Raw genomic sequence first — 22925 nt, forward strand, 5'->3', positions numbered from 1 at the left:
ATCTTGTAGATGGTACACACTGCTGCTACTGTGCAGTTGGGGTGTCTGCAATAGTGCTTCACTTGTTTGGGGTCTTGGATGATGAGGGGGTAAAGGGGCAAGTGCCACATCTCCTGCGATTGCATGGGAAGGTGCCATTGGAAGGGGTTGAGTTGGGGCTGATGGAGGAGTGGACCAAGGTGTCACGGAGAGAATGGTTCCTACAGAATGCTGCCATAGATGGGGGGAACATATGTTTGGTGGTGGCATTATGCTGGAGATGGCAGAGGATGATCCTTTCAATGCGGTGGCTGGTGGGGTGAAAAGTGAGGACAAGGAGGAACTCCATCATGGTTCTGGGTGGGAGGAGAAGGTGTGAGGCCAGATGTGCAGGAGATGGGTCGAACAGAGTTAAGGACTCTGTCAATTACAGTGGGGGGAACTCTGTTCAGGAAAAAGGAAGGCATGTCAGAAGCATCATTTTGGAAGGTACCCTCATCAGAACAGATACACCGGAGGCAGAGGAACTGGGAGAATGGGATGGAGTCCTTACAGGAAGCAGGGTTTGAGGAGCTGCAGTCAAGGTAGCTGTGGAGTCGGTGGGCTTGCAATGAATATTGGTGGACAATCTACCACCAGGAATGGAAACCGACACGTTAAGGAAGGAGAGGGAAGTGTCGGAGATTGACCCTTTGAATGTTAGAGAGGGGTGGAAATTGGAAGCAAAATCAATAAATTTTTCCAGGTCCAGATGAGAGCTTAAAGCTGCACCAACACAGTCATCGCTGTACCAGAACAAGAGTTGTGGGGTGGGGGTGGTGCTGAGTAGGACTGAAACAAGGAATGTTCCACATACCCCACAAAAAGGCAGCCATAACTGGGGCCCATGCGGGTACCCATTGCTACACCTTTTATTCGGAGGAAGTGAGAGCAGTTTGTTCAATGAGAGAACAAGTTCAGCCAGTCAGGAGTGTGGTGGTGGATGGGTTTGGGCCGCTGTTCGAGGAAGAAGTGGAGAGCTCTTAAGTCATCCTGGTGGGGGATGAAGGTGTAGAGGGACTGTGGACGTCCATAGTGAAGAGGAAGTGGCTAGGGCCAGGAAACTGGAAATTGTTGATATGATGTAGGGTGTCAGAGGGATTGCGAATGTAGGTGGGAAGAGACTTGACAAGGGAAGAGAGAATAAAGTCAAGATAGGCAGATATGAGCTTCATGGGGTAGGAACAGGCTGACACGATGGGTTTACCAGGACAGGCCTGTTTGTAGATCCTGGGAAGGAGTTATAAGTGTGAGGTTGGATGCTGCGGAGGGAAGATATCCAGAGGAGGTGAGGTCAGTTACAGTCCTGGAAACAATGGTTTGATGTTCAATGGCAGGGTCATGGTCAGGGGGAGGTAGGAAGAAGTGTCTGAGAGTTGGCGCTCAACCTGTGCGATGTAGAGGTCAGTACACCAGACAACAACAGCACCACCCTTGTCAGCAGGTTTGATAGCGGGGTTAGACCTGAGAGAACGGAATGCAGCAAGTTCAGTAGGAGACAGGTTGGAGTGAGTGAGAGGAGCAGAGAAATGATGATGGCCGATGTCACGCTGACAGCTCTCAGTGATAAGATCAAGAACAGTTAAGAGGCCAGAGGGAAGGGTCCAGGTAGAGGAAGAATACTGGAGACGGTTGAAACGATCCGTTGAATGGCAGGAGGACTCCTGGCCAAAGAAGTGAGCATGGAGACGAAGGCGATGGAAGAAGAGTTCAGCATCCTGCTGGGCCAAAATTCATTTGAGGCAAGTGAGTAAGGGGATGAAACTGAGTCCTTTGCTAAGTACAGGACGTTCAGCATCAGAGAGGGGAAGACCAGAGGGTTTAGTGAATACATGGCACAGGCTGGGATTAGAAGACGGGATGGGGGTCAGAGGGATGGGAAGGATTGGAGGATCCCGGATGAGCATTGATATCAATAAGTTGTTGGAGCTTGCGTTCCTTAACACCTGAAAGGAAGAGAAGAAGTTTCTTGTTAAGGTGCCAGATGAGATGAAGAATGAAATGGAACTGGGGACAAGGACATCTTTGAGATAGGGTGCCTCTGTGCTGCAGGAGACAGAGGCTGAGTGTGTACGTATGGCGGCACAAGGCACTGAGTGTGGATCTCGGGATGTGTCAAGTACAAGCAATCCGATGAATGTTGTATGCCCTGGAGATATCTGTAATCCTGGATGGATTTGAAATGCGAGGGATGGAACTTCAGTTGAAATGTGGGATAAATCGGAGACAGAGACAGTCACTGAGAAAATAAATATGGCTGTGGAAGTGAGTTTTGTTAAATACCTTGTCAAACACCAGGAGGGAAATGGAAAGCAATGAAGGTGAACAGGGTGAAAGAGACAAATAGAAATCATCGGAGAGAAGAGCAGTACTTCTTCAAGGTAAAAACAAAAAAACTGCGGATGCTGGAAATCCAAAACAAAAACAGAATTACCTGGAAAAACTCAGCAGGTCTGGCAGCATCGGCGGAGAAGAAAAGAGTTGACGTTTCGAGTCCTCATGACCCTTCGACAGGGTCATGAGGACTCGAAACGTCAACTCTTTTCTTCTCCGCCGATGCTGCCAGACCTGCTGACCTCTTCCAGAAATGCCTACCTTGAAGAGAAGTGGCAGTGAGTTAAACACTTAAATAAAAGCAAAGTATTGTGGATGCTGGAAATCTGAAATAAAAGCAGAAAATGTGGGAAAAACTCAGGTTTGACAGCGTCTGTGGAGAGAGAAACAGAGTTAACTTTTCGAATCTATATTGCTCTTCAGAGCCGAAGAGAGGTAAAAATGTGATGGAGTATATACTGTTTAAGACGGAGTGGAGCAAAATAGAAGGTCAAGGATAGGTGGGAGCTCAGGAGAGATTTTACAAAGATGTCACGGTTAAGACAAAAGGAGTGTTAATAGAAGTGTTAAAGGTGCTGATAGTGGCATAAAGGTAAGAAAGCACAATGTGTTAACAGCAGAACAAGGGTCAGCGCTCTGTGAAAGCAAAACATAAGAACAAATGACAGATGGCTCTGTGGGGGGAGTGGGGGTGGGAGAATGGAATTTGGGGGGGTGGAAAATGGATGAGAGAGTTCATGGTCTGATGTTGTTGAACTCAGTGTTAAATCTGGAAGGCTGTAAAGTGCCTAATCAGAAGCTGAGGTGCTGTTCCTCCACTTTGCATTGGGCTTCACTGGAACATTGCAGCTGGTCAAGAATGGACATGTGAGCATGAGAGCAGGATGGTGTGCTGAAATGGCAAGCGAGAGGAAGGCCTGAGTCATGCTTGCGAACTGAGCGAAGGTGCACCACAAAGCAGTCATCCAGCTAACTGCTTCTGTTTCAATGTGAAATCAGAGATAAAACCCCCCTGCAATCTATCGCCATGGCAACGTGGCACACCTGAGATGTGCCAGATAGAGATTCAAACTAACCATCTCCAATTTCCAACCCTTCCCTTTGTTCTGATAAACCGCATGACTAATTTGAACCCCTTAGGCAGACATCTGTAGATATTTTGTCTTCACCAAGAAATGGAACGAAGCCACCCATTGAACCCATTGGGTTCCCACTTCCAAATCTGACCTTGTCTGTTTACTAGCATCCCAAACCAGGTGCTTCCATTATCTAATGAATGTAAAATACTGCAGATGCTGGAAATCTGAAATAAAAACAAAAAATGCTGGAAAAACCCAGCAGTCTGGCAGCATCTGTGGAGAGAGAAAAACAGAGTTAATATTTTGAGTCCCTATGACTCCTCTTCTTAGCTAAAGAGAAGTAGAAATGTGATGGATTTTACGCTGTCTAAGAGGGGACAGAGCAGGTGGAGCAAGATAGACTGTCAGGGATAAGGGGGAGCTCAGGAGAGATTGACTTATGTCAAGGACACAAGACAAAGGGAGTGCTAATGGCAGTGGTAAAGACTAAAGGTGCTGTTGCGTAAAGGTAAGAGCAGAATGTGTTAATAGCAGCACAAGGGTCAGTACTCTGAAAGCACAACATAGAAACCAGTGACAGATGGCCTTGTAGTGTGGGGAGGTATGAAGAAATGTTAGGGAAAAGGGATTTTAAAAAAAAATTCATGAATTAAAAATTAAATTTAGAATTGCCACGACCAAACACATCTTCCGCTCACCACCACCCCCCCCCCCCCACCAGCATTCCATCGGGACTGTTCCCTTTGTGACACCCTGGTCCATTCTTCCATCACCCCTAACTCCTCATCTCCTTCTCATGGTACCTTCCCATGCAATCGCAGAAGGTGCGACACCTGCCATTTTGCCTTGTCCCTCCTCACCATCTAAGGCCCCAAACCCTCCTTTCAGGTCAAGCAGCGCTTCACTTGCACCTCCTTCAATTTAGCCTACTGTATATGCTGCTCCCTATGTGGTGGTCTCTACACTGGGGAGATGAAATGCAGACTGGGTGACTGCTTTGCAGAGCACCTTTGCTCAGTCCACAAGCGTGGCTCAGACCTTCCTGTCCCATTCGATTTCAACACATCATCTTGCTGTCATGCTCAGATGTCAGCCCTTGACCTGCTACAATGTTCTAGAAGTCCAATGCAAACTGGAAGAACAGCTCATCTTCAGATTAGGCACTTTATAGCCTTCCGGACTTAACATTGAGTTCAACAACTTCAGACCATGAGCTCTCTCCTCCTTTTTTAAATTCAGCTTTTATTTGATTTTAATTTTTTTAATTGATTTCATTTTTTAAAATCCTTTTTCCCCAACTCCCCATCCCCACAGGGCCATCTGTAACCGGTTTCTGTTGTAAGGAAATAGAGATAGTTTAAGTAAGTTATATGTGTATTTGGGAGTGTTGGAAATAAAGTATATTTTAAGTTTAATGTATATTTTTCTACTTGTGTATTAAAAGGTGACACCTTGGATCATTTTTGAATGGAGACTGCAGGTCTAAAACTCTATTTGTATACCTGCATTTCTAATGAGATTTTTGTGACTCTTGAAGGAGAGTTAAAGCAAACATGAGTAGAAAAAACTGTACCTAGCAAAAGGGGTCTAGAGAGGGTAGTCTGTGTGTCTCCCTCACTTGCATGCACATTCGCATGCGCTCTCACCCGCACACACAATGTAAAAGAAGCAGTTTGAGGTCAGTTGGAAGCATCTGCCAGAGGGACAGGTAGCAAGCCCCAAACTGAAGTTGAAGCCAGGATTCCAGGCAGACTGGATACTGGGAGAGGGAACTGCAGAGAGAGCAGATTTCCCAAAAGAACTGAAAGGCCCTAAGGCCAAAGAGTAAGACAGAAAGGAGGGGTCTCAAGAAGACTTTCTAGTCAGAGGAAGAGCAAGAGTCTGGAAAAGGTGCTGTTCTGTGGAAGTGACAGTAAGGAGCAGCAAGGAAGGTTCCAAGCTTCAGGCTTAAAGGGGAAAGCTACAGGAAGCTGATTTAAAGTGATATATGTGTGCAAGAAGCCTGCAGGTCTATAACTCTTTACTATGGGCATGTGAAACAGTGATGTACTGTTGAAAGCTAAGTCAGTGAGTGAGTGAGTCAGTGAGTGAGTGAGTGCGTAAAAGCTTGAATGCACGTGGTGATCCAAGGGAGAGGAACATTGGAAGAAGAGTTCGAAACCCTTGGTGAACCCCAAGTGGACCCTTGCGGAAGGCTTCTGAGAGAGAGAGCTCTGGTTTGGGAGAAGATTCCAAAGCAATTTCTTGGAAAGGGGGTGGGGATGGAGGAGGGAGTTCAATATCTAAAGTTGTTGAATTCAATATTCAGGCTGGAAGGCTGTAAAGTGCCTAGTCGGAAGATGAGGCGCTGTTCCTCCAGTTTGCGTTGGTCTTCACTGGAACAGTGCAACAAGCCAAGGACAGACATGTGGGCAAGAAAGCAGGGTGGAGTGTTAAAATAGCAAGCGACAGGATGGTTTGGGTTTTTGTTTTTGTCCAGTGGTAATATCAGCTGGAATCATAACACTATGTTGTGCTTTCACAGAGCACTGACCCTTGTTCTGCTATTCACGGGTTGTGCTCTTATCTTTATATCACTATCTGCACCTTCTTTAGTTGTTACCACTACCATAAACATCCCCTTCGTCTTGTGTCCATGACATCTTTGTCAATCTCTCCTTAGCCCCCACCTATTCCTAACCTTGTATCTTGCTGCACCCCCTTTTAAACAGTGTAAAATCCATCACATTTCTACCTCTCTTCAGCTCTGAAAAAGAGTCATACGGATTCGAAGCGTCAACTCTGTTTCTCTCTCCACAGATGCCGCCAGACCTGAGTTTTTCCCCAGCATTTTTTGTTTTTATTTGCTTCCATTATCTTACATTTAAAACTTTAATACCCAAACTAAAAGTTATACTCCTAAAGCATATGAATCATGAAACTGGATATTTGGAAATTCATAATACAATCAAATAGTCAACTTGGTTTCATGAAAGGGGAATTGTGTTTGACTAGCTTTAGTCCTTTGACGATGTAACAAGCAGGATGGATAAAGATAACCAAAAGACATTTGATAAGGTGCAACATAAAAGAATACTATACAAGCTAAGAGCTTCTGCTGTTGGGGTAATAAATTAGCATGGATAGAGGATTGGCTTACTAAAAGGAAACAGTTGGAATAAATGGGTCATTTTCAGATTGCAAACTGTAACTAATGGAGTGCCTTAGGCATCAGTGCTAGGCCTCAACTATTTACCATCTATATGCTGGGGCCTCAACTATTGCAATCTGTATTAATGATCTCGATGAAGGAACCAAGTTTATTGTCAAATTTGCTCAAGACAAAAATAGGTAGGGAACAAGTTGTGAGGAGGATACAAAGAGTCTAAAGTGATATAGATAGGTTAAGTGGGTGGGTGGGCAAAATGTTAGCAGATGGAGTGTAATGTGAAAAAATGTGAGGTTTTCCACTTTAGCAGGAAGAATAGAAATGCAGAATATTATTAAAATGGAGAGACACTCCTAAATGTTGCAGTGGAGGGGGGACCTGGGTGTCCTCATATATGAATGACAAAATGTTAGCATGCAGGTACAGTAATGAATTGGGCAAATGGAATGATGCGAGGAGAATGCTGTATAGAAGGAGGGAAGTCTTGCTACAGTTATACAGTGCATTGATGAGACCCCATCCAGACTACTGCGTACTGCTTTGGTTTTCTTATTTAAGGAGGGATATACTTGCATTGGAGGCAGTTCAAAGAAGGTTCAGTAGGTTGATAACTGGAATGAAAGAGTTGTCTTATGAGGAAAGGTTCAGCAGGTTAGACATGTACTCACTGGAACTTACCAGAAATAGAGGCAATCTTATTGAAACATGTATACCTCTTGAGGGGTGTTGACAAAGTAGATGTTGAGAAGATGTTTCCTCTCATGGAGGAATTTAGAACTAGGGGGCACAGTTTCAGAATAAGGGGGCTCCCATTTAACATGAATATGAGGAGCCATTTCTTCTCTCCGAAGATAGTTAGCCTATGGTATTCTCAACCCTAGAGAGCAGTGGATGCTGTGTCAGTGAATATATTCAAGGCTGATTTAGAGTTTTTTGATCTGCAGGGGAGTCGAAAGTAATTGGGGGGGGGTGGGGGGGTGCAAGTAGGAAAGTGGAGTTGAGACCACAATCAGATGAGCCATGATCCTCATGAATGGTAGTACTGGCTCGAGGGTCTGAGTGGCCTACGCCTGCTCCTTCTCTTTATGTTCTTCTGAGCTTGTTTTTAATGTCACATGACATGTTTAGAAAAATGTAGAAGCTCTTGGCTCCTTTCATAAACTAATTGTCTTTCTGTTTCTTGCCTGCTTGCATGGGCTTCTAACTACCTAAGTTGATAATGCTGTGATTGGCTACCATGGGTAGGAGGTCAAATTGAGCTGCTCCTTTTTCTTGCACTGTCTTCTAGAAGCCTTGCTCCCCAACAATAAACTTGAATACCTGTGAAACTCGACAAATCTAGAAATTCTATTTTGGATTTCAAAAGGTGCAGAAATATATTACATCTTGGGCTCAGGCTCAGGCTCTGTATAAAACCATAACTGTATGTATCCAGGGTTTTGTGCTCCGTGATTGGGTTGTTGAGAGGCTTTGCCTAACCCTTAAGGGCTTGCAAAAATTATAAATGCCCCTTCCGAAACAGGATGTGTTCGCAATATAGACAGATACTGAGAAACCATTTGCTAGAGCTTGGATACTCTCAAATGTAGTGGTTGGTTTTCTTGCATGTTACACATCCATTTGACCAAAAAATAAACAGGCAGAAATGTCATAATGCTTCAACCCACGTGAAAAAGCTGCTAGAAGTTTTGATTCCCGAAAAATGTTTTCAATTGCAGTTGTAATCCTGGAGAAAATTGAAAACCCAAAAAGGTATCTGCTACAACCCCTACCTCATACTGCAGACTCTATTTCCAGACAGCCTGCTCTGAAGTTTATCAATTGCTAGATGAGCTTATAACAAATTTGCATCTTCCACAAATTCCTTACTTACACAGTGTGCTGCCTCTTGCACTGTCAGTTTTATCTGGTGATTATCATATTGCTGTTTGTGGGACCTTGTTTTGCAGAAATTGTGCACAAATTGCTTGCCATGTTTTCCACAATACAATAGTGACTACACTTCAAAAATACTTGATTGACTGTAAAGCACTTTGGAATGTCCTGTGGTTGTGAAATGCAAGTCTTGTTCTTGACCTTCACTATTGTCTACTTTCATTAGAGCCCCATTGCCTCCCTGCCCAAGTCATTTGCTGTAATCCCTTCCTGTTTTGTTCAGTGCTGATCAGTCTATGTAGGGCTGCCTTGTTTCTTGTGTTTCAGCCTCAGGAATATTAGGAACCTTTCTTAGCCTCAGCTTCTCTCCTGATCCTCAAGTTATTATTTCACCTGTGTGTGGCTCCTCAACTACAGATAATTAGACATGGAATGGATCTTTGAATCTATCTCAGTTGCAACAAGATGACTGCAATTTTGAGCGGACATTCATATTCCTGTGTCCTTCCCCGCTTCTTTCCACCTCTAGCCTTGACCCTAAATGTAAATGAGGGAGAGAGATGAGAGGTCGCAAATCAGTCAAGATATAGGAACAGTGAATGTTTCAGAAGCATATCGAGAAATTAGCAAGGGATTAAGAGTTGCACACAATCAGAAATGTTTGCAAAACAGGGGAGAGCTTCACATTTTTGCCATGTAAAATTAAATTTATTTTGCAATATAGACCAAGTAGAGTGTTACATCCCTTATTCAGCTTTAGTTTTGCTTTTCATTTTGTCTCTTCAACCATGGCAGTTCTCAATTTTTGCAGACATTTTGAAGAGATTTGAGAGGATTGGTGCATTTGTGCTAGTGGTACTTTCAAGGATTCATTCAACATTTATTTTCGTGAGCCCAAACAACACAAAAACTGGGACAAATTATGGGATTGTTTTATAATGAGCAGCTGTGTGATCTGTAAGGTGCGGTTATAAAGTATTCAGCAATTACTATTTTAGCTGCTTACTTTCTTGCTAAAATATTCAGTGCTGTGCTTCGTAGATAGATGAGAGCTGCAATAATAAAGACTATGTCACCACTTGAGGACATATTCCCAATGTAATTTCGTGTCTTTTCAATATTTGTTACTTAAATTAATTGTGGGAGTATGCAGTTTTGAATATCCTCCCAACTACCACCTCTGAACCCACATGCTAACAATGCAGTTTTCCACCGGCCCCATCCCCCTTCCTTTCAAAATTACTGTCATTACCTCATAACTCAAATGCCCCTTGATCCTTTCTGTAATAATCCTTTAACCCTTCTGTAATTCCATCTCTAACATATACTTATTTTGGGGATCAGAGTTTGTTATAGCTTCCTCGCTCTGTTCCCATCTCAATGGATTTTCTGTTTCAAATCTCTGGTCTACCTGCCTTTCATATCACTTCGCTGAAACTGTCCTGGCCAAAATTATGAGTGACGTCTTCTGTTGGGATCATGACACGTTGTGTCTCCCAACCTTCCACTATAAGTTGGCATGGCTTATTTTGTTAACTTCTACCACCCCTCGCCTATTTCATTGTACAGTTCCCTTGCGTTTTTCCACTCATCTGTAAACAGCTAGTGTATCTCTAGCAGTGGCTTCTCTTTCCTACTTCATCGGGTCACCTTAGAAGCACCCAAGAACCTGCCCTTCATTCTTCTTTTCCTTTTCAGTTTGCAGTCCCCTAAGAGACATTATCAGGAAACATGGAGAAAGCTTTGTGATGATGTCCACTACTACTCTTTACCCGTTAGCACCTCTGAGCTGTAAGACTGCCATTAGGTCTTGGCTGAGCTGCAACAACTTTCATTCAAAAGTCAAGAAGATCAATGCCATGGATTTTACTACTCTCCACAACTCTGCTTCTTGACCTGACTCCCTCATTTTCCCACCCCTAAAGTCCAACTTCTTGACCACATTTAACAGCCATGACATCAAACACCATGTGTTTGATCCTGAGCCCTGTCTCCCCTGCCATGGAAATCCCTATCCACATTTGTCACCTGCCGTCCGTTCTTCGTCTATGCTCTGTAAATTTCAAGGTCCAAAGCATAGCTACTCGCATCTTGTCCTGAATTAACTCCTGCTTGTCCATTACTTCTCTGCTTATGAACCTACATTAATTCGTCTTCTGGTGTGTTACATTTCAAATTCCCATCTTTGTAAGAATCTGTTCTCTTTAGATTCTGGCTGATCTGTTGAATGTCTCCTATTTTTGTTTCAGGTTTCTGTTATTTTGCTTCTTCTTACTTGTTTCATAAGATTTTCATATAATTCAGGTGTTTTCTCTTTTGTCTTTCAGCATTATCTGCATACCAGAGGTACTACAGTTTACAGTCTGACTACTGGAAGGTTTGTAGCATTTGAAAGATTCTTACTGCAATTTAATTGCTTGACATTTATTGAGTAGTCTTTTGTGTTCAGCATTCTCAAACCACTAAGTAGTTTGTGCTGGTGGCTGAAGATTCCTTTTCTTCTCCCACCCCTTTAACCCCATTATTTGTTCTATTGCACTGCTTTTAGTTGATTTGTTAAATTATAAAGAAGCTGCAGCACAGGAGGAGATTAGCTTTAAGTATTGGGAATTTCTGCATTATCACCATGACACGTATATGGCAGTTTTATCTGGTTTGTCATGCATGGTGAATGCAAATACGTTGTAAACAGTTGTGGTAATCTTTGGACATGAATATTTTATTAATTTTATGATTTGCTGAGTGGGATAAGCTTTCAGTTGCCAAGCCTCAAAGATGTGATTGGTCACTCTTGCTGTATTTTTATACTCAGTTGAGAGACCCAAGTTCCAATCCCAGTCTAAATTTTGGGTGTTGTAGCAGAAAAGAAAATAGTGTATATATTTAATTGTGTTTTAATTGTCTTCTGTTTGTTCAATTTTTAACTCTTGTTGACCGTACGGTCAAGATTACTGCAGTATAAATAAATTAGTGGATCTGAAAGCTCACCACCAATTTCAACAGATGTGTATTTGAAAATTATGTAATTATCCAGATTAATTTATTAGATCCCAATGGCTAAACAATCCACATTATGAGCTCGACTGATTATCTCAAATTGGTTGTTAGTGTAACTATTAGCGCAGTCACGATTGCTCATTTATGCTCGCTAGAAGCGACATACATTCCTACACAGGGACATATTCTCTGTAAATAAAAGAAATATGTGCAAGCCTTGTACCTTTTCTGAATTAACCTGGGAACTTGGGGAGCCTATATTTCCCTATTGATTTTTCCATGGCAGCAAGTTGGCCAATTATAGTCGACTTGCCAACCAGTCAGCACCCTTTTTTCCTGTTGTATGAATTGCGATAGTTTGAAATTTGTCATATTTATGTTTGTCCTGATGTGTGCAAGGTGAAAAGCTTTGGCAACATGTCTCTTTTCAGTAACATCCTACTTTTATATAAAAAAAATAATCAGTTGAGGTTAAATGGATTTGTCATTCTTTATGGTTCAGAGAACTGTCCACTTTTCCATCAAAATTGTATTTACATATTTCTGACTTCTCTGACTTCAATTTTTTCCCATCAGTGGTTCTAGGTTATAGATATATAAATATGGATATAGATGTACAAGGATTGAGCAACTTTGTATATTAAGAATAATGTAGAAATTAGTATAAAATTAAATAACAAGTCACAGCCCAGCAGGATATACATTTTTGACCAAGTTTTCTGACATTAATAGTGGCCTATTGTTTTTTGAGTCTCCAAATAAAGTTGTTGAAAATGTATATACACGTTTTATGTCTATCCAATGTGCAATGTACATGCTCCCTGTTGGGACAGATTCCATTTAGCAAGGATATGTAGGAGTACTGCTGGACTTAACTATCTAAAACTGCACAGTGCACCAGCACAGAGTAATCGGTTTCCAGTCCAGCAAAGTGTATCTTACTAGTTAGACCACTCATTTTCGAAATTATCTGCAGCAAAGTGAGTAAGATACCAGGCTGAGACATGCTCTGCTCCTTAAAATTCCAATGATGATCCACCAGGCTTGTTGGGTCAGTCATGTTCCCTTGATTACTATGGATCAGGTACTGAATTGTTGTAAATGCCACAGAGAATTAATTTGGTTCAGAATTTTCATCTCCAGGTGTATTACCTTGGAGACTTTTTTGATTTAAAAGGAATCCTGCTTGTCCTCCTCTCAAAAGATGGTCATCAGCTGGTCATGTCACAAATGGCAACCATGCTGTTGAGCCTTCCCTTGGTGGACAAAGATACAAGGAGAGATGTGAAGCAACAAAGCTCAAGAAATGAGAGGACATTGCCACCAATCTCCTTGGTCTATACCAAGGACATGCACCATAACCTGTTGAATAATAACTCCACCTATTGGCAACCCAGAATTTCGACAGGAGCCGCTTCCGTCTTTGCCAGCCAAGCCAGGGTGTGTGTGTGTCTGTTTTCATACCAAATTTTCAGGAAATACCCTTGAGCCTTCCATAAAGACATGGCAACCTCTGATGATGAAATAATAAAGGTCTCTTAAGACATTGTAATTAAGGCTGACTACAATCAACTCAATGGAACATTAAATGTGAATTTTTCAATGGAAATAATATATTTGAGTTAGAATTAGAGAGTTTGGCACAAGGTTGCTTTTTGACCTAATGTGAGGGGAGATCCCATTAAGCGTAGCTTACATGTAAATTTAGTTCTTGCAAATGATCAAGAAAACACCAGAAGCATTAAAATACTGTAATTATCAGGGAATCATTATTTTATAATTAAATTTGAGGTGATTTTGTCAGTCTGCATCAGTGAAAACTTGAATGATTTTGAAAAAGGAAATTAAAAGAATAAATGTAAACCTATATAAATTAAATAGGAACTTAAATTATCTTCTCCAGCAAATACTTGTATCAAATATTCAATAACAATTTTGCCACGTCGTAAGTTTGACTGCCTCTTTTGGCTCAAGATGACCATCTACTATTAGCCCTTTCCAACATCATGATACTGAAAGAACTCATAAACTTCCCTTCACTGATGCTTTCTCTTGAATGTACCCCTGCATGTCTAATACATTTAGTGTACCTTAGTTGCCTCAAAGATCAATGGTCTCCTGTAATCTGTCTATCCTAACCCTGAATGACAAATATGAGAAGTTCATGAATTTCTTGGCATTGAATATTAAAACCATCCATGCAGCTGCTTACTCTGCTTCCTGATCCTCATATCCCCTTTTGCAACCTTTCTCCTGTTTTCTGCTCACCTCATCCTCTATCCTCAAATTTTTTGCATTTTGTTCTCTATTTTCACACCCTACCTTCTTCAGTTTCGCCTCCAGAAACCCATCACTTGTTCACTCAATCCCTTCACTACTCAAATACACTTATAATACCTTTAACCATCTTTTCTAGGTCTTGAACAGACATTTATCAATGTCTCCCTTTCTGTGGGCAATATCCCCTTCCTCTTAGTCACAGTTATCACGCAGCTTTTTAAAAATTTAAAAGAAATCTTCTCTCTTCTAATTGTTGCCACACTTCTTCTCTTTTCAAGCTCTTTCACCATCTAGCTCTTTGCCTGTCTCTCAGAACTTCACTTTCATTGCTCTAATCTAGTGTCCACATAAAATTACATAGGATATACAGCACAGAAAAAGACCATTTGACCCAACCAGTCCATACTTCTGTTTATACCCCATTTGATGATTATTTAAATAGAAATAACGTGCAGGGTTAAGGCAGGAGATTGGCACTAAGTTAAAATGTTCAGAGCTGGTGCAGACGCACTGAACCGAATGGCCTCCTCTGCACTGTTACAATTCTGAGATTCTGTGATTTGAGCCTCCTCCTACCCTTCCTCATCCATCAGCATAACCCTCATTCCTTTCTCCCTCATGGTTACCTAGTCTCCCCCTAAGTGCATCCATACTATTCACTTTAATCACTCCCTTTGGGAGAAAATTTCACATCGTCACCGCTTGGGAATTCAAAAGAAATTCCTTTAATGAATTTTGTTTCTTGGTTACTACCTCATTTTGATAGCCTTGACCTTTGCTCTTCTTCACAAGTGGAAACACTGTGTATTCTGTCAAAATCTTTCATAATTTAAAAGTCCTTTATTAGATCACCCTCACCCTTCTCTCTTCAAGAGAAGAGATCCCTTCCTGATATATGTACCCACACGTTTTTGGTATCATCCTTGTAAATCTTCTCTACATCCACTCCAGTGCCTCTATATCCTTTTTATAGTATCGCGATCAGTACTGCTCACAGTACTTTTAAGTATGGCATAATCAAGTTTTGATAGAAGTTTAGCATAACTTCTTTGCTTTTGAATTCTATCCCTCTAGAAATAAACACGAATGCTTGCTTTTTTTTTTGTTTAATGACCTTCTTTAACTTGCATTGCTGCTTTCAGTCATTTGTGTGCTTCTTTCTCAGATTCATTTGCTCCTCTACCCCAATTAGATTCATATGTTCCAAGTAATATGTAATATCTTTATTTTTCTGTCCCAAATGCAATATCTCACACTGGTCTGTGTTGAAATTAATTTGCCAGTTTTATACCTATTCTGTTGTCTTGTATTTTGTTGCAGCCCTCTTCATTGACTATCTCCCCACTCCCCAAAAAAACTTAACATCAGCAAATTTAGAAATTCTGGTTTTGATTCTAAAATCTAAATCATGAATATAAATTGTGGACAGCACTGTACCTTGCAGGACCCTACTTCTCACATTTTGCCATTCCAAATAGCAACCCTTCATCTCTACTTTCTGTTTTCTGTCTTGCAGCCAGGCAGCTGTCCCCTGACTCCACGTGTTCTTACTTTAGTTGCAAGCCTTTTATGTGAGCCTTTCCAAAGACATTTGGAAATTTAGATGAGTTATTTCTATTTAGCGAATGCAAATCCCTGAAGTGAAGCGACAGCCTCCTCACTTGCTGAGTTTAAGGTGATCAATCCACCACCTAATCCGTAGAATGGACATTCCTCAGTAATGTGCAGCATTGTTTGTGTCTCTCCACCTGTGAGGGGTTTGTATTGAGGCCCTGGCGGTGGAGGTTGACTGCACAGGGGCCTTGGCATGCCCTGAACCCGTTCAGCAAGGACCACGCTTTCCTTGGTAGTTCCAAGCCTGCCATTTGACAGATGGGGTTTGTCACAAGGAATTTGTTAGTGATTTTCCCGTGTTTCTATTCCTTAATCCAAGAATGGCTGCTGCTATACCTTGCTCGGGAACATTGCTCCCTGTGGGGTGCAGAGATGGCAGGCAGGCAGTAGGTAGGTTGAAAGGGCCATTATGGAGTGATAAGTGAGGTACAGCATGATGGTTTGAACTAGCTTGTGGGTTTTCATCAGTCAGCGGATGTGTGGGGAGTGACGATTGCAAGTAGAGAAAGCCAGAGGCGGGGTGTTGATTATTGTTGGGTGTTCCAGTTATGATGCGCATTGTGGGTGCTGACATTTACCAGACAGGTGCACAGTGTGAGGCAAGTGCTGAGGCCCGAAGTGTTGTAGCAGTAGCACCCCACATGGACCCAGCAAGTTTGGTTAATAGATTGTTTCTGGTTTTGACCTTTGCTACCGTTTCCTTCAGATGTTCCCAAACGACAAGGCCCTATCTAGTGTTATTCTGAACTATGTTGGGTTGGGATCCTGCTTTAGTCTCTGACCATGCATGTAGATATGCAATTCTTTTTTGGCCTTGGCATGGTGCAGGTGGAACACACTGGATATGGTTTTGGAGAGATTCGTCATGAGATGCCATGTGCTGCAGTATTCCGTTAACTTTCTAATGCCTTGCTAAGGGTCTTGTCCAGAGTTCTGAACGATGGAACTTGTGTGGCACAACAGATGTTATTAGCTTAGATGAATTTGTGGGATGTGATTGTTGGCAGATCATTTGTATACATGTTAAACAGGGTTGGGGCTAGCGCCGAGTCCTGTGGTAGTCTGTTGACCTGTCTTCTCCATGTACTTCTCCCTTGACCAAAGTGGATTCTGAATCGTCTGTTGTGAAGGAGTGTTTTGACAACTGTCATGACCCAAGTTGGAAGCAACCCGGGCAGTTCCAGGAGCAAGCCAGTTTGCCACATTGCATTGTAGGTAGCTGTGAGGTCCAGTAGCACTATGCCTATCTTCAGTTTCTTTTGGAAACCATTTTTTGATGTGGGTGGTGAGTGCTAGTACTTGATCACATGTACTACGGACCTTACAGAAACCAGCTTGATCGACATTAGGAATGGTCTCTATTTCCAGAGATATGCATTGCACATTTGATGTTAGATAAATTGCATCTACTGCATTACACTTGCCCACTTTTTCTGTTACCACTTCAAAGAATTCAGTGAGGTTGGTCAAGCAAGACTTTAATTTCCAAACCCATGCAGACTATTCATATTTTTTAGTTTCCAGATGATTTCTGCCGTTCAAAGCACCAAAGCATCTCTTGGCGTAGTCATGGATGACATTCTCTTAACAGTTGTCATTGTGCTTTATTTGACATGGCCAATTGTACCACTCTCCTTTAGTGCCTCTTCTAAATTTGACACAATTGCCAAGGTGCTTGCCTGACATCAAATCTTGAATAAACTACCACCTTTTCCAGCTTAATATTATTTAAATTGAAGTCATTGCCTTTGTTTGTGTGGCATGCTCTAGTCTCTTGCCACTGACTCAACCCCTTCCTGGTCATTCTCTTGAACCAGACTATCCTTAATCTTGGCATATTAACCTATCTTGAATGATCTTTAAACTGTATATCTTACCATCATCAAGATTGATGACTCCCATTTCCCTCTGCCTCAACCTAAGGTTCTGAAACACTGAAACGTTTGTGTGCGCCTTCATCACTTTCGGTCTTAACTATTTCAGCGCTCTATTTGCTGGTCTCCCATCTCTCTATAAACTCCGACTTTCCCTAAACCCTGCTGCTTTTATGCAGTCCTTCACAAATTTGTTTGTTCATCCCATCTTACTGACCTTTAACGACTCCGTTTAATGTCCTCTCTGTGCTAAATGCTTTGATTCTGGCTTTCTAGTGGCCCCCTGGCCCACAATAGTCAAGTTGATCCTACTTTCTGGGAATTCTCTCTGCCGATGGTTGTCTCTTCTCACCTTTCCTTAAAAAGGAATCCTCAAAAGATTTTCTCCTCTATCTCCAAATCTCATTTCAATACTTGTTCTAACTACCTTGCACTCAAGTACCTTGGGATACTATCCATATTAAGGATTCTACAAAAATTTAACTTTTTCTTCACGCAGTCTGCTTTAATGGCCTTTTCAATAGCTTATTCCACAATTCTATTCCCCTTGTGTTAACAAGATATGATTTTCTTTCTTATCCCTAAATTCCTCATTGTCATTTGTTCTCTGATATTCAGATATTGCAACATGGTGAACATTTTACTTTGATTAATTTTGCCAGTTCCCTGCACCATAAACTTAACCAAGTCTACCTCTTAAGTTTTGTTTTCTCCCCCCAGAAAAATCAGCCCAATTTCCTCTGATTTTTTTCCCCAGTTACCTTGGACCATCTTTGCTTCTGGCTGTGACCCTTTGGGAAGAGGCAAGCCATCATCTTCAATCCCCATTTCAAACTTCGTACGCTTGCAATGAACTCTATTATTTATCTAATTGCTGCTTCCAGACACTACCATTTCAATGCTTCATTGACCAACCTCCCATCCTCATGCTAGTCTAAATCTCCTCTGTTCTGTATCCTAATCTGTATCAGGTCCCTTTCATATATATTGGGAGTACTGAAGTGATAAACAATTGTCTGGTGTCTTTTTAGCAGCTAACCTTTGATGACTTTCAGCTGTTTTGAACTTGATGTTCTTCACTCAGTTGCTTCCTCTTCTAATGTAACCTTGGAAGTTAATCAGGCTGGTATGGTTAGTAAACTGTAGGGGTAACAGTATATTCCATCTCTTGAGTATCCCAATTATCAGAACGCCCCTTGGGCACCAGAACCTTTTGACTTTTTTTCTGATTTGCATCCAAAAAGAAAATTAGAGGAGCCTGAACTGTGACATTGAGAGGGATTTTCTTTCCACCGAGGATAAGATGTTAATGAATCACCTGTTCCGGCACTTGTGTTGCTAAGAACAAATGAAGTCACATATGTGTCCCAATTGTTATTGTTATGACCTGTGCAAGCTTTTATGACTGTCTTTCTTGCTGCGGTGCGTCTAATTTGATTTGGTATAAGTCACTGCCAAAGCATTCATACTGTTAAGCGTCTGTTGTCTCTCAACATTGCACTTGTCTAACTAGGATTCTTCATTTCTACTAGATACGTTTGAGCCCTGAAGTAAAGAGAGAATTCTTTTGCCAGCTATTACCTCCTGAGGCCCCAGTGGGGAATACCTCTATTTTTTGACAAAGAAATCAGGAAGCACCAATAAATCAAATTTATCCTTCTAAGACTGGAGAATCAACCAAAGTTCTACTCCAGGCACTTCCATGGAGCCTTGGGCTTTTTAGCAACCATTACCACCCTCGCCCTGTTCTAGCCTGTTGTGTGATTATGAATCTTGTCATATATATGCCAAGACTTTACACAAGTATTGACAGTGACTTTCATTACTGACCAGTTTACTTGGTGGGTTCTTTGAAATATTTTTGAAATAGCCAAATGTCCCACCTTGGGAATTCCCAGATGGTACATAACATATCAGGCACAAACAGCTTTAGGTGGCTGGATTTAGATTCATACTTCACCTCTTCTAGTTAGCTTGGTTGTACACAATATTGGTTCTTCCACTACAAAATTTATGAATAATACACTTGTCACAACATTGTCTATCTTAGCTCTGAATTATAGAGAAATCAATCTCTGGAACATATACCATATTGCCCCCAGATGTTCAGACAGTTTTAAATGGGCAAGAAGTGTAATGTAACGATCTGAAATTGAGTTCTATCAACTATGGCTGCAGGTATCTTGCAATCCAAATAGACTGCATGTACAAGAATTATACAACACAGAAGGAGGCCATTAGGCCCTTTATGCCTGTGCTACCTCTTTGGTATGCACATTATGCAATTAATCCCATTCTCCCATAGCCCTGTAAATTATTTTTCCTTTAGGTGTTTATGCAGTTGTTTTTTGAATGTTGTTGTTAATAGTGCATTCCAGATCACAACAACTTGCTGTGCTTTTCAAAAAAATAGGTTTCTTGTTCTTCCAGCACTGTGGTTGATAATGTATCATATTGTCCAAGACATAGTTATAAATCAGATTGGCCAAAGCATTCATGAAAGTGCACAACCCAAATAGAAACGCAATGAACAACTTCAATATACTAGTAAGATGTTCAACTCCTTGATGTTGCCCAGTGGTCAGACTCTCTGTTCTTATATATTTGGATTTTGAATGTCATTCACTTGACATCTTGGATATTTGCCTTTGATGGTCACTTTGTTCAGTCTTCTGTAGGTGATGCAAAATCTAACCTTTCTAGATTTTGACTACAGGAAGTGCCTATGGGCCTGAGGATTGCTCAATAATATCTGCTTGCAATTTCTCAACATGTTGGTCTACCATGCATTTATTTTTACAAATTAAATTTACAAATATTAAGGGGTCGTGGCAGTGGGTCACTCCATCCTGGTTTGTCTGAAAACACGTTGAAGCACTCAAATGAATTCTTCATTATTTATTTTACTCTAGTGCATTGCCAGAGGTCCAGAAGGTAATCGAAGTGTTAAACTTTGAGTTGAAGTTATTTCTCCAAATAATTACCTGGCTACCTTATGTTGCATTTCTCATGCCTGTTATGGAGCAACTTCAGCCAAGGGGTTATTTGGTGTTGTCTGTGCTTTGATGGATCTCTTTGAAGGTTTTTATCTGAGGAACTTTCCTTTCTGTGCAAGAAGCCTCCTATTTTATTGAATTGCACCTAGTCCTATGCTCTAACCGGGATTCTTTATGGATTAATTAGATCACATAGTGACACGATAGATGCTGACCAGTTCCCAAGCAAAGATGATCCTTGTTTTTGGAATTATCCCACTAGCTTTAAAATATCATGCCAATTACCCTGCTAAGTCTTATGCTTGTAGGTTCAGCTCTAACGTTGGCAAATACTATGTAAGGTGTTGCATTAAAACCTGGAATATCATATACTGCTGCCTTGGTTGAAAATTTAACATGCCCAAAAAGGACTCTGAATTGCCTCTGAAATATTGTCAATTTTTGTTAAGTCACATTTTCCCCTGAAGGTGGCAAATTTGAATTCTGTTCTCATGGATAGCTATTTTGTATTAACCCCTCTACACAGCAAACTCTTAAAGGGAATCATTGCCTTTTCTAGTTTGGAGCTTCCCTGATTATAGATAACGTATCTGTGGGAGAAAATGCTTTTGAAGAATCAGTGTAGATTTTGAAGGTGGGCACTTGGTAGCATTCCAGCTCATCCCTTGTCAAAGTTGCATATATTTGTTTGCTTGGAGAATGATGCGTAACTACTGATATATATTTATTTCCCATGTACGTTTGGAACCTAACCATTTATTTTTGTATATCATAGATGCTGTAAATGTAGCCTCTAGCTAACCGTGACTCATTTTCTATGCATTTTGCTTCATTCTCCATTGATCTATCGCACTTACCCCTTGGCTTCTCAAAACACTGCTCTGGAGCTCACTTCACTGTTTCCCTACCATTATTGAAACATCTGTTCAACCTTTATATCTCCCTCTTCAGTCCACTTTTTGCCGTAGCATTTAATTGACCACTTTTGTCTCCCATTCACCTACTTACTTGCTAAGTGGGATAGATTTCGAATAGATCGAGCAACTCAAGACTGGGCATCCATGAGGCGCTGTGGGCCATCAGCAGCAGCAGAATTGTACTCGAACACAGTCTGTAACCTTATGGCCTGGCTGATCTCCCACTTTACCATTATCATCGAGCTAGGGGATCAACCCTCGTTCAATGAAGAGTGCAGGAGGGCATGCCAGGAGCAGCACCAGGCATACCTAAAAATAAGATGTCAACCTGGTGAAGCTATAACACAGGACTACTTGCATGCCAAAATACATAAGCAGCAAGTGATAGAGCTAAGCGATCCCACAACCAATGGATCAGACCTGAGTGCTGCAGTCCTGCCACATCTAGTCATGAATGGTGGTGGACAGTAAACCACTCACTGGAAAAGGAGGCTCCACAGATATCCTCATCCTCAATGATGGAGGAGCCCAGCACAGCAGTGCAAAAGATAAGGCTGAAGCTTTCGCAACAACCTGCAGCTGGTAGTGCCGAGTGGATGATCCATCTCAGCCTCTGGAGGTCCCCAGCATCACAGGTGCCAGTCTAGAGCCAATTCGATTCACTCCACGTGATATCAAGAAACGGCTGAAGACACTGGATACTGCAAAGACTATGGGCCCTGACGATATTCCAGCAATAGCACTGAAGACATGCTCCAGAACTTGCCACGCCCCTTGCCAAGCTGTTTCAGTACAGCTGCAACACTGGCATCTACCTGGCAATGTGGAAAATTGCCCAGGTATGCCCTGTACACAAAAAGCAGGACAAATCCAACCTGGCCAATTACTGCCCCATCAGTCTATTCACTCATCAGTAAAGTAATGGAAGGGGTCATCAACAGTGCTATCAAGCGGCACTTGCTTAGCAGTAACCTGCTCACTGATGCCCAGTTTGGGTTCCACCAGGGCCACTCAGCTCCTGACCTCATTACAGCCTTGGTTCAAACATGGACATAACAACTGAACTCCTAAGGTGCGGTGAGAGTGACTGCACTTGACATCAAGGCAGCATTTGACTGAGTGTGACATCAAGGAGCCCTAGCAAAACTGGTGTCAATGGGAATTGGGGAAAACTCTCCGCTGGTTGGCGTAATACCTAGCACAAAGGAAGATGGTTATGGTTGTTGGAAGTCAGTCATCTCAGCTCCAGGACATCACTGCAGGAATTCCTCAGGGTAGTGTCCTAGGTCCAACCATTTTCAGCTGCTTCATCAATGGACTTCCTTTCATCGTAAGGTCAAAAGGGGATGTTCGCTGATTGCACAATGTTCACCATCCGCAACTCCCCAGATTCTGAAGCAGTCCATGTCCAAATGCAGCAAGACCTGGACAATATCCAGGTTCACTGGCATTACCATCACAGAATCCCCCACTATCAACATTCTGGGGGTTACCATTAACCAGAAACTGAACTGGACTAGCCATATAAATACTGTGGCTACAAGAGCAGGTCAGAGGCTAGGAGTCATGCGACGAGTAACTCACTTCCTGACCCCCTGTCCGCCATCTACAAGGCACAGGTCAGGAGTGTAATGGAACACTCCTCACTTGCCTGGATGAGTGCAACTCCCATAACACTGAAGAAGCTGGACACCATTCAGGCCAAAGCAGTCCGCTTGATTGGCACCCAATCCACAAACATTCACTCCCTCCACCAGTGAGACACAGCAGCAGCAGTAGGTACAATCTACAAA

At 41.9% G+C, this 22925-nt stretch overlaps 1 protein-coding gene across 2 annotated transcripts in view; it reads left to right on the top strand.

Moving 5' to 3' along the window:
• The window catches only part of kdm6a (lysine (K)-specific demethylase 6A), a 284665-nt gene that overhangs the window by 84082 nt on the left and 177658 nt on the right, over positions 1 to 22925 (top strand). For both annotated transcript variants that reach the window (XM_041210596.1, XM_041210597.1), the window contains exon 4: positions 10782 to 10831. In XM_041210596.1, the coding sequence (XP_041066530.1) occupies positions 10782 to 10831 (50 nt within the window). The remainder of the gene's footprint in view (positions 1 to 10781; positions 10832 to 22925) is intronic.

Source organism: Carcharodon carcharias, chromosome 18 (genome assembly GCF_017639515.1).
Source record: "Carcharodon carcharias isolate sCarCar2 chromosome 18, sCarCar2.pri, whole genome shotgun sequence".
Lineage (NCBI taxonomy): Eukaryota > Metazoa > Chordata > Chondrichthyes > Lamniformes > Lamnidae > Carcharodon > Carcharodon carcharias.